This window comes from Benincasa hispida, chromosome 12 (genome assembly GCF_009727055.1).
Source record: "Benincasa hispida cultivar B227 chromosome 12, ASM972705v1, whole genome shotgun sequence".
NCBI classification, from domain to species: Eukaryota; Viridiplantae; Streptophyta; class Magnoliopsida; order Cucurbitales; family Cucurbitaceae; genus Benincasa; species Benincasa hispida.
This window is the reverse complement of record NC_052360.1, coordinates 31,432,737-31,444,716: the sequence shown is the minus strand read 5'-3', so window position 1 is coordinate 31,444,716 and position 11,980 is coordinate 31,432,737. Positions and strand designations below refer to the sequence as shown.

Sequence of the window (11,980 nt, the reverse complement as noted above, 5' to 3'; positions counted from 1 at the left end):
AATCCCATTAGAACCTTGAACTTAGGTATACCTCAATCCAATTTTAAAACCCTTTTAAAACATGAGTTCACTTAAGTCCACATACAACTCTTTCTTATCGATTTTAGTTCTAATTTCCATTATAACGTTTATAACAGAAACAACCAAAAACATTCACAATGCGAAACAAACACATACGAGGCATTCATAACGCTTATAAATTAGCCTATGTGTCATTCTCCATGTATTGTTCATTCGTTGCTACTTTTATATAACACTTATACAACCAAGCAAACATGCTTCCATTCATCCTTATACTATAATGCTTATAATATAAAGTTGATGCATGATTATGCTTGCTGCATGCAGAAATATAACTCTTATATTTCATGATGCATGCACATGCACTCTTGTAATTTCATCATGCCATATTATAACACTTATAATACATGATGCATGAATAATTGCACAACCTAAGGTGGGTTTCAAATCTATACGTCCTATAGTGTGCCATATAAACCAACATACATCTCATGTATATTAAATAAAAGTTGATGAACCGAGATAATTAGCCTCAAATCCTCAAAAAAAAAAAAAAAAGTTAACTATTACAAATAACAAAGAGTCTCCGGTTCAAACAGGCAAACAGGGTCTTGAACCGTCCGGTCAAAGTCTGCGTCTCGTTGATCGTATACCAAACTCCTTGTGATCGCCTACACAAAAGAGTAAATGCTTTACTCAATCGTTTACCAATGCTTCCTAAGCCAAACAATCGTTTAGTAACGATCGTGTACCTTTACTATGCAATGAAGCATGAGGCACGCGATCATGCAATGCGCAATGTACAATGAAAGCCTTAAACGATCATCTAAACGACAACGATGCGGTGAAGCACAATCGTTTAAACGATCGTTGAGCAAGCACGAAAGTATCGTATACCGCGTGATTATGTAGTCAGTGACTATGCGAAGAGGCATGCTAACTACACAATCGTTTAGCGCACGCGCATTTTATTAAACGATGAGCATCAAATGCTCCCATTTGATCGTTTACCTCCAGTTTCCACGCGATCGGACAACCAACGCTACGCAATAGAGCAAACACTTTACCCCATCGTTTAGCAAATACTACACAATCGTGCAAAAAAATTCTACATGATCATTTAGTCAAATCCCAACAATCTTTTACCTGAGGCTACATGATACGACCAACCTTTGGTCTACTTCCTTGCTGAGAACCGCATTTTTGCTTCGAAAATTCATTATGAATGACTCAACAAACTCAAACACTTTGAATTACAAACTCAATTTCTTGTTAATTATGCCAAAAAATGCAGGGGCCCTTACAAATTGACACTTTGTAACTTTAAAGAAAGCTTTAAAGGGAGGCAATTAACCTGTAAACATTCATCAACATCATCCACAAACACATTTAACATTTAAACGCAATACAGAAAATCCACCACGATTGTAAAAGAAGTTCAAAACAGAAGTGAAATTTGGAATATCAGAACAACCTAACTCTGGTACCAATTGAAAGAAATCAGACATGAGGATTTTCATGAGCAACGAAAAGATCGTTTCAAATTCCATTCGAAATTGAACATAAACAATTACAGTCACAAAACGGAAACTAACAGGTCATGCACAATATGAAATTATAGCATGCTTTAAGATGAGATCAAGGGATAGTGTATACATACCTTTGAAGACTCATTCTTCAAACTCCCTTGATCACGAATGCTCGATCAGTCTCCAAGATAGCAATACACGTACGCTCAAACACAACGATCGATATAACACGAGCACAACGATCACGAACCCAACGAACGACCTCTAAAACCTCAAAATCAATCGAGTTGAGTGAGGACACCACCACAATAGTTACCTTGGTATTCTCGGTGTGAGAATCCAGGAGTTGTGGGCTTTGTATGATCTTTGTTAGAGAAAGAGACTAGAGGAACAACAATCGTGTAGACGATTGAGCAAGTGGGAGATGACACAGTTTATCGTATAGACGATGTGCTCAATCGTGTAGAAGATGACAGCCTATTGTATAGACAATGCCACATGATCGTTTAACTACGACAACTGAGTGAACTATCGTATAGTGGCACTCCACGATCGTTTAGTCTCTCTATGAGCTATTGCTTAGTGAAACAATTTCACTTGATAGCCTTCACCGTGAGTTTCTTTCCGAATCAAGTAACTCGTTTAATTTTAGGAAAATATTTTTCCTTTTATCTCACGGTTACCATAAAACCACCAATAACCTCTCATTTAATTGGTTATTAGAGAAAAAGAGATAATTATCAAATAATTAATATTATTATAAATAAATATGATAACCAACTTACCATATTATATTTACAATTTACCATATTATATTTATAACCTATAGTTTTAATATTTCATCTCATGAAACATGTAAACCATAGTTCTTTTTCTATTTTATGGTATTTAATGTAAATCTTTTACATTAATCCTCCACTTGATGTATCTCATACATCACACCAATTATATCATATATAATTGAGTTTCTTCTTGCTAATTTGAACATTTCAAATCAATATCAAGAACTGATTCTCAATTTGAATCCATTGAGCTACCAAGGGGACCTTATGGATCTGTAGCTTGAAGCTCCAATGGTAACTGACTAAACTCTTTAGCTAGGGGATCCACCATCCATTAACTATCGGCCACTCCACTAAAGACCGGCAGCTACACTCTCCTCACTACAGATATATTTTGTGTCCATGTCAACCAACAGTACGATAACCCTTCACAGATAGCTCGTAAGTATAGCTGGGCCAATTTACCGTTATGCCCCTATAGTTACATCTAACTCCTTAAGTACCACTGATCCCTCTAATGAACATAAGTCATAGTCTTACAATGACTAAGTCTTCTCTTCCAAAAAGAGGTTGTAGCCACTATGTTTAAGACCCAGAATCAACCCTTAAGGGAGCAATCTATCTATTTACCCCTACTTCGGGGAAGGAGTGAATTCCATATTGTGTAACTGAGTTCCCAACTCCCAAATCAGAAAAATCCCCAAAATGGTAGGCTTATTGAGTTGACAATCTAGCCATTCTCACTCATACTAATCAAAGGACCGCCCTCAAAGGTAGGAGTTTCCAAAACACTCAGGATTAAGGTCATATCACCGATGGCCATTTAGATGAGATGTAAGTCTCAAGTATCAACGACGTTATATAAAGAGATGAATCATCTTGTGGTCTGATTTTATACAAACTCTTTGTATAGGACACTCCCACTCACATGTCTCCACATGAGTGATCAGGATCAACCATCTGTAGTAGTTCACAACACTTGTAAACCTCTACAAAACGGCCGTATCCGTAGTGTCACAAAGATCATGTATCCCTCCTTAATCTTTATACTATAGACCTTTTTAGGATATCACTTAAGGCATGATCCACTTATATATCTCATATACATGCTTAAGTTTACATACAATAACCATGGATCTTTGTTTATTGGGTATGAGTAAATGCAACATAAAATAACTTTTATTTTATTCATTATTCATAACAATGTATACAGTGTTTTCAAACTACGAGACTCCGAAAGAATTAGACACTAATCCCAACAATTTTATCCCTAACTTTTCCATGATTTGCATCTTTATTAAGTACAATGCTTGAACTCGTAGCCAAATTTCAAATTCCAATAACAAATTTTTTAAAGCTATTTATTTTTTAGTTTCTAAATTTTGCCTTGGTTTTTTAAACCATGGGTATGAGTAGATAACAAATAAAGAAATTTGAAGGTGAGAGTAATGTCTATAAGCTTAATTTTCAAATACAAAAACTCAAAATCCAAATCATTATCAAACAAGACCTTAGTAATTTGGTATTTTGATTTTAGTAGTTTTAGAAACAAAATTTTATAGACTTTTGTCATAATTTAAAAATGATCAATCTTTTCACTAAACTAGTATTTTAATCTTAAAGTACAATTGCAGTCCAATGAGCTATTATTTTATACAACAATTTGAAAAAATAACTAGAAGAAAGAGAAAGTGTATTTTAAAAAACATTATGTAATTAAACTAAGGGCCTATTTGGAATAACTTAATTTTTTTTTTCAAGAACTCATTTTTATTTAAACACTTTTGATAAAAACCCATTAAAATAAAAACACACGTGTTTGGCAACTCTTTCTAAAATGTATTGCTTGTTTAGTTTGTTATATACTAAAAGTATTTTTTATTAATGTTTTTCATGCTTGGTGATGACTAGAAGTTGACCCGTTGTGGTTGCCAAAGTTAGCAGCCAGAAGTTTGCTTGTGGGGATCATCAGAAGTGGCAGTTGGAGGTTAGCCGGCGATGATCTAGATTAAATTAGAAAAAAAAAGGAAAAAAAGAGTAACCCATGGGCCTATTCAAACTCATGTGAAAATGATTTAGGAACTTGGCTTCCTAGATCCTTGTCCCAAATAAGGGTTGGGCTTAATATGCTTAACCTATCCAAGTCCAACTCTTAAAACAAACACTCCGTTAAATGTACCATATTGTAGAAAATTGAAACTTCAAATGATGAAAATTGAACCTTCAAACTTATATAATTGTAAAAATGATAACAATCATATAAGTTTGAAGATCGTATAAGTTTGAATGGTTGATTTTTACCATTAAAAGTTTGAGGATATAATTGCAACTATTACCATATTTTTATGGTGGTTTTTGAAATTTGTCCTATATTTTCTAAAACATGATTTAAAGGAGTGAATTTTGGGATTTTTGTACGAATGGTCCCTTTTCAAGGGCCCGAATAAAAATTAACCAAAAGTTTTGAAAACAACAAATTCTGGCATTTTGCTTGCGTCAATGTCGTGCAAAATTACTATTTTGATCTAAGAATGCATGCGTCCAGATTTTTGCTTATCGCCCTTTCTATCCTCCTTATCAATTCACTTTTCTATGGTTAGAAATATTTTCACTCATGGTTTGCACCCCTTCTATCCTCCTTCTCAATTTGTTTTCTCTATGGTTAGAAATCTTCTCACTCTTGTTTCTCGCTCTCCTTATTTCTAAAAAAAATTGTAGACTGAGTTGAAGAAGAAGCAATGAAGAATCGAAGGAATTGATTGAAGGAGTGGAAGAAGAATCAAAGATTTGATTATATATATATATATATATATATAAACAGCTGCCAATTATATTTAAGAAAATAAAGAAAAAAGAAAGCCGTAAATCGAAGAAGAAGGAAGAAGTGTGACATTTAGGTCAATGTATATGAACTATAGCAAGAGGAAAGAGAATAATAGAAATACCAAGAAATTTTAAGACTTAAATGTTTTGACAATATTGTACATTAGTAGTTGAATGTGTGTTAATAACTAAATACATTTTTTTATTTGACTATTTATCGTTTTGGTATGTTTTAAGGGGAGATGTTGATTTTGGAATTTTGTGAAATTTTATGTTCTAACTTATGCCCCTTTTGTATCCATTTCGTTTTTTTGTTTTTGGTCTTTGAAAATTAAGTCTATTTTCTCTCAATTTCTTACAATGGTTTTGCATATTTCTTTATTAATAGTTGAAAGCTACTCTTTTTTTAGTTTTCAAAATTTGGCTTGATTTTTTTTAAACAATTGTTAAAAAGTAGATAATAAAAGAAGAAATTTGAAGATGAAAGTAGTGTCTATAGGTTTAGTTTTCAAAAACAAAAACCAAGAACCAAATGAATATTAAACGGGGCTAAGTTTTGGTTGTTGAGAAAATTTGTATAATAATTAAAAAATAAGAATACCCATATGAAAAAAAGAGAGTATATTTATACAATTTATTTTAAAATTGGTTTTTTTCGAATTTAAAAAAAATTCAATAAATTGGTCAACATTAAGAACATTATTATTATTATTTTAAATTAAAAATTAAAAATATTTTTATAATAAGGTATTAACAACTTTTGTTCATATATTAACCCTACAAGTATTTTTGAACTTTGTAAAGGTTAAAGTTATTTTTGAAATCTCCAAAGTTTTAGGGATATATTTGGATATTTATAATTTAGCCTAAAATCAAACATAGAATTAAATTACATCGGTTCGGTTGGGTGGGGTTCTCTAACTTCAGAATTAAGGGGGAAAGTCGAAGGAGGAAAAAGAGAACTTGCAGGGAGTCCCTTGTTAGCCTTTTATTTTCGGTGAAATTTTGAAGTGTTCGTACTGGAGGGCAAGCGAGAATGGAGGATGAATCTACGCGAGCAATTAGGCTTATGAATTTCGTCTCCGAGGAACAGGTTTTCCCTCGTCCCCTCCATTCCTTTGATTAATTCATACAAGACTTTGGATTCTCCTTTTCAAATGAATGCAAACACATTGATTTTTGCAGTTAGATGAAGCCAAGAAAACAAGGGGCGAACGAGTTGAGGATGGCACTGCTCAAAGAGACAGACCCCTCTTCGAGGTTCTTCAACATCTATTCACTTCTGCACGAATATAAATTCTTTTAGTAGAATGAAAAGAAAATATTTGTTTTCTTAGATGGGGACCGGGGTAATGAACATTTAGGTTTCTGGAAGAACCTCCTCACCTTCAGTGTTTTTCAAAGCTCAACCGCAATAAAGCGCCATAGTTTTCTGGGACTTAAGCACAAGGTGTAGAAAAAAGTGCGAACTTTTTTTTTTTTTGTTAGGCGTACTATATGTAAAAGTATTACGTTAAACAGAAAAAGCATGGTCGAATTAGAAATGTGGAAAAAAGACCCCTAAACACATTTTGCATCTAGCTTTTAGTAAATTTGTTTTCTTACTTAATGAAGAAGGAAAAGACTATTACTATTTTCTTAAAATACCCCAAGGCTCAGGGCTTTGAGCCTTGGGGCTTCACAAAAGGCACGTGCCTGAGCCGCGCCATATTCTGTGAAAGGCGAGATGCCAAACCTACACCTTAGCCTAGACATCCCTAGGGGTGTGTCTGAGAGGACTTTTGAAAACACTGCTCACCTTCAGTGTAAACTTAGGTCATTGCATATATATCCATCATGTACAGTAAGTTACAGAAGCATATGAGTTGACCTATTGCAGCTTGCAAGTGGTGGGAGATCTTACTGAAAAATATGTCAGCTGGCTGTCATTCCAAACATTTGAGAACCAGTGGCTTGAGAGGCCTTTCTCATTTATAGCTCTGATGCCATATGAAACTTGGGTTTTGGGCTTTAGAGGCTTGGAGTGTCCCTTTAACAATGGGATTTTGGCATTTCATTGTTACTCAGTACCCAAACAAATTGAGTATTTAAGATAAGTAATATTAAGTTGTTGAGATAGAATTATGGATCACTGATAGTTGGTTGAGTTGTTTAACCAAGAGTAGTCCATTTACAAAATTGGATCGGAAGTATTTCTCAGTTTACACAGATTGACATTGAGTCTTATGCCATTATTCATTGTGAATGATATATTTTACTAGTTAGTACTCACTTTCTCTTCTATGGTGTAAATGTGTAAGTGATAACTATATTTTTAATATTAATACTTCAGTTGTTTTTGGTGGCCTAAATCTTTGTAAGGCCTATTTTGTAATCTTTCATCCTTCCCAATGATTGTAGTAATGTTTACATGTATGTACTCCGTTTATGAGCATTTGAATGCGTAGAATTAAGCATTTTTTTTGTTGTTAACTATGTTTCTCTTTTATGTTCACAGATTTTAAAGGAAAATAAAGACAAGCGGGATGCTGAATTTAATGAGCGGTTCAAGCACAGTGAGTGCTGAAGTGTAATATCAATCTTGTTCTTGATAATAACTCATTTAATTGTTATTATTATCTTTTTATTGAAAAAACTAGACTTTCATTTGGGGGTGGGGGGGCTCCAACCTAGTAAAATGAGACCTAGTGGGTAATTACAAAATGGCCTAGACAATGAACCAAACATTGTTGTTGGAACTTTCCCTTTCTTGAAGATTCTATTGTCTCTCTAGTCCCATAACTCCAAAGTAGCACACTCCGCAACATGCTACAAAAACCACAATTTCTTCCAAAAAAGTGGATGGAGGAGAAGCTCTCCAATTGTCACTTGCACCCCTAAGAAACCACCTCGAGCAAAACTACAACTTCAGAGGATATGATCAAGGTCCTCAATCGTCTTTCTGCAATGAATACAATATTGAGGCTTAGCCAAAGAGGACCCTCTAGCCGAGATTTGATCAAAAGTGTTAACCCCCCTTCCATATAAAACTTGGGCACACAAAGAACTTCACCTTGGGAATTTTTATGTTGCACACCGAGGAGAAAATAGAAGCACTAACTGGGGAGGGATTGTAGAAAGAATGACAATAAAAGCCTTTGGAAGAACTGACAATCTTCCCCCTCTCGGGCCTGAAGTGAAAATCACACCGAGATAAAAAAGCCAAGACCTGCGTTCATTTTTGAAATGTTGCTGAGATATCTAGTTTTTGGAAGTGTCTTTTAACCCCTCCATCCAATTGCCTAGAAAAAAAACCACATCTCAATGCACAAGGTGTGACCCATTTTCCTTATCAAGCTCTCCCATAAGAAATCTGTCATCAACTTCTCAAGAGCCTTACGTCCATGCCATCATGCAAGGATTAAAATTCATGCTTATTCAGCTCTTTTACTGCAGGACCACCAAAGGCTCTGGACGAGGATGAGACAGAATTTCTGGATAAATTGGAAATGGTGAGACTATTTGTTTTACACTCATTACCCATTGGCATCTTCTTTTTTTTTCTTCTAAATTTTATTGTTAATTGACATGCAGTCAAAGAGAGAACATGAAAGGCAAATGGCTGATGCAGAAGAACAAGAGCTCCGCAGTTTTCAAGTAACTATCCTGCTGTTCCAAATCAAGTGAACTTTCTATATTACTTGTGTTTCTTTTTCAAATTATTGATACATTGTATGCCAAATTTATGACATCAATTTGAAGAATTGTCTGCTAATCAACTTTAATTTCATATGTTAGTAAGTGGGGGATTATTGAGCATGCTATTGCTACACTATCTCCTTATTAGTAATGGCAGTCTGTAGTCCTCAATTAATGCACTATACTAAATAGCCGGAAAAATGTGCTCCCAGGTGTGCTTTGTGCACATCTGCAGGTGAGGCACCTTGGTAAGTGCATATCTCCTAAATTCCTAATTGAGTGCTGCAAATTTTCAGAAATAAATTTGGGTTAAAATTAAAAGTGAAAAGGCAAAGAGAGAGAAAGATGAGCTTACGCTGAAAAGTGTATATATATATATAGGTTTAACTCTTTCTGTCCGTCCTTCTCATCTAAAACACTCTTCTCCCTACCAATAGGCAATGGATATGGAGAAACACGGAAATGAGACTGAAGACAGATTTTGTGGCTACAAGTCTAATGAAGGAATATGGAAAGTGGACCTATGCAGTCTTTAGTGTCATGAGTTCTAATTTTAAGTCGTTGCATGGCTTCTGACCCTTTGTTCTTGAGAGATCCATACTACTTGAATTTTGTTAGTAATAGATAGTTAATCTTTTATCTTTTACATCTTATGTGCTGATTTTCTCTATTGTTTGCTCACTGAAGCTGTTAGTTTCTTTTGGCATTATGCTTAAGCTTTAGAGAATTTTATTATTGTACCAATTTATCGAATATTTGTATAGTAGTGCCCAACAGTTGAACCATTATCTTTCTCTATAGTCTGAATATATTACCACAGGAGATCATCCTTGTGGGACCTGGGTATAGTAGTTATCTCCAGCAGAAGTTTAGCTCTAAGATTAACAAGTCCTGAAAAAATAATGGCAGTTCTTCAGCGAGTTTTCAGCCATGAAGGAGGTTCATATCAAATGAATCAATTTTCCAATTTGGGGCAAGTGTTTCCCTTGTTATAGGTTAGGTACAGTAGCAGTGAGAAACATTGCATTTATTCTCCTAGTGTTGTGTATGGAGTGTGACCCTTTATTCTTTTAAGTTTGAATATTGTTGATGATAGCCTGTCTTTTCCCAACAAAATTTTAATAACTCATGAAGGGTGCAGAAAAATGAGCAACAGGTTTTTAATCAACTGTCACGCTTGTAATTCTGTTTTGGGTTGCCTGTTGCTTTCTGCTTAGTAATATTACTTCTTGTCCACAATGTATATGAGTTCTAGACGCAAGTGCCCACTCTAAATTTCTTCTCAAGCACTGTTTCTTGGTGTTCTTTTCAGGCAGCAGTAGCAGCACAATCTATTTTGTTGAATGAAGTGAGGGAAATAACCGCCCCTGCTCCAGCAGCTCAGGTTGGTTTAGTTCAAATTCTACGCTTATTCAGTAACTTTTGGTGTGAGTAGCCACGTGATGAACAATCAATCAATAATGGCACTGATATGTATTACTATTGATTTAGATTGCCTCCAATAGAAAGAACCATATTCATAAATTCTAAATATCAGCTAAAAAAAACTCACGGATATTATAGAATCTTATATTATTAGGCATTTTATTGAATTGTGAAGTGTGCTAAATGTTGGTGGCTAGCTTGTGGACGTGACTGCTATCTGATGTTTTTGTACACAAGGGTGTGAGTAAATTCATCGGACCGGTCTGTTCTTTTTGGTCAAGATGCGATCAAGCTGCTGTAATGAAGGTTCTGTTAAATTACCACCTAATGTCATCCTCAATTGTGTGCAGGAAAAGGCATCAGTTAGGAGAGAGACTCTGGTCATTCGACCCCCGAGTATGATTATTAGAGTAAAGCCACAGGCAAAGAAAGCAAGGATCGAACCTAGAAACCCAGAAAAAGCTGGTAGCACCACTGATACCAATAGTGATACCAAAGCAGACGAGCCTCCAGAATCAGCAAAAACACTTGATACCAATAGTGATAGGCCGCTTGAAGCTGCTGCTATAACAGGACTAGTTTCATATAGTGATGAAAGTGAAGAAGATTAGACAAATGAGTTGGCTATTAGAATTTCCGAAACAATCACCATATTGTATTTAATTTTTTGTGTTGAGGTTCTGAAATGATGAATCTTTTTCTGTAGCATGTCAACTTTGATTATATATGTACATCTTCTAACCAAATATTTAGACAATCCTCAAGGTTGATTTTTTAATAAATATTTAGAGGCTGGATTTCCATTGTGGTTAAGAGTTTGATATTTGACCAAGGCTATACTTATTCCAACTTACACTATTTTTTAATTATTATACAAATTTTAGAGAAATGGTAACGGATAGGGAAAATGATATTTGCAAGTCTAGCTAGGGTTTTCAAATATTGCAAATATAGCTAAAAAAAATAAATTTGATTTCTATCTTGTTATCATTCCAATCTTACCCTCAATTGTGTAGCAACAGATGTATTTGATATATTTTATATTTAACATATTAATCAACTGATATATTTTATTCTTGATATGGGCCAATCTATATACTTTATAGAAAGTAAATGCAATTGTTATATCGTAATTTTAATTGTCATTGTGAAAGCTGTTTTTGTGTTTCATTTTGACATGAAGTTTTTTTTAATGGTTTGATTTAGGTTTTGACGATAGTTTTCTTATGTTTTCAATTTTTTATCTGATTTTGATGGTATATCTTAATTGCATCAATTATGTTAACTAATATAACAAATATATAGCATATAAATTAATTTTTATATTTTTAAAATTTTGGTATGATTTAGATGACATGTAAGTTACATTTAAGGCGATATATCATAGGGGTATAAATGAGTTGGATTGGGTCGGGATTTCTTTTAAATCGACCCAACTTGACCTAGTTTCGGTTGTGTATGTACAAAATTCGACCCGGCTAGAACCAGGGTTGGGTCGAGTTAACCCCGAAATATGTGGTATATAATATTAACGCTCATTAGTTGAGAGGAAGTGGTTCTTCCGCAGAGAGGGATGTTAAAAAAAATAGGATTTTTGGACTTCTTCAAACGGGTAAATAATGCTCTTCAATATCAATCAACTTCTTTCTCCTTCTTTAACTTCTTCTCCTCCTCCCTCTTCTTCTTCTTGGCACTTTTTCTTCTTCTTCTTTGTGTGAAAAA

The 11,980-nt window shown here is 34.3% G+C and overlaps 1 protein-coding gene across 1 annotated transcript; it reads left to right on the top strand.

Annotated features, from left to right (window-relative positions):
- The first annotated feature begins 6,044 nt into the window (after positions 1-6,044).
- On the top strand, positions 6,045-11,071 carry LOC120068503 (PSME3-interacting protein). Its single transcript, XM_039020293.1, has 7 exons — positions 6,045-6,248; positions 6,341-6,415; positions 7,653-7,710; positions 8,591-8,646; positions 8,729-8,791; positions 10,146-10,217; positions 10,609-11,071. Exons 1-7 carry the CDS (start codon positions 6,192-6,194, stop codon positions 10,867-10,869), a joined length of 642 nt encoding a protein of 213 aa, XP_038876221.1. The 5' UTR covers positions 6,045-6,191; the 3' UTR covers positions 10,870-11,071.
- The last annotated feature ends 909 nt before the right edge of the window (positions 11,072-11,980 follow it).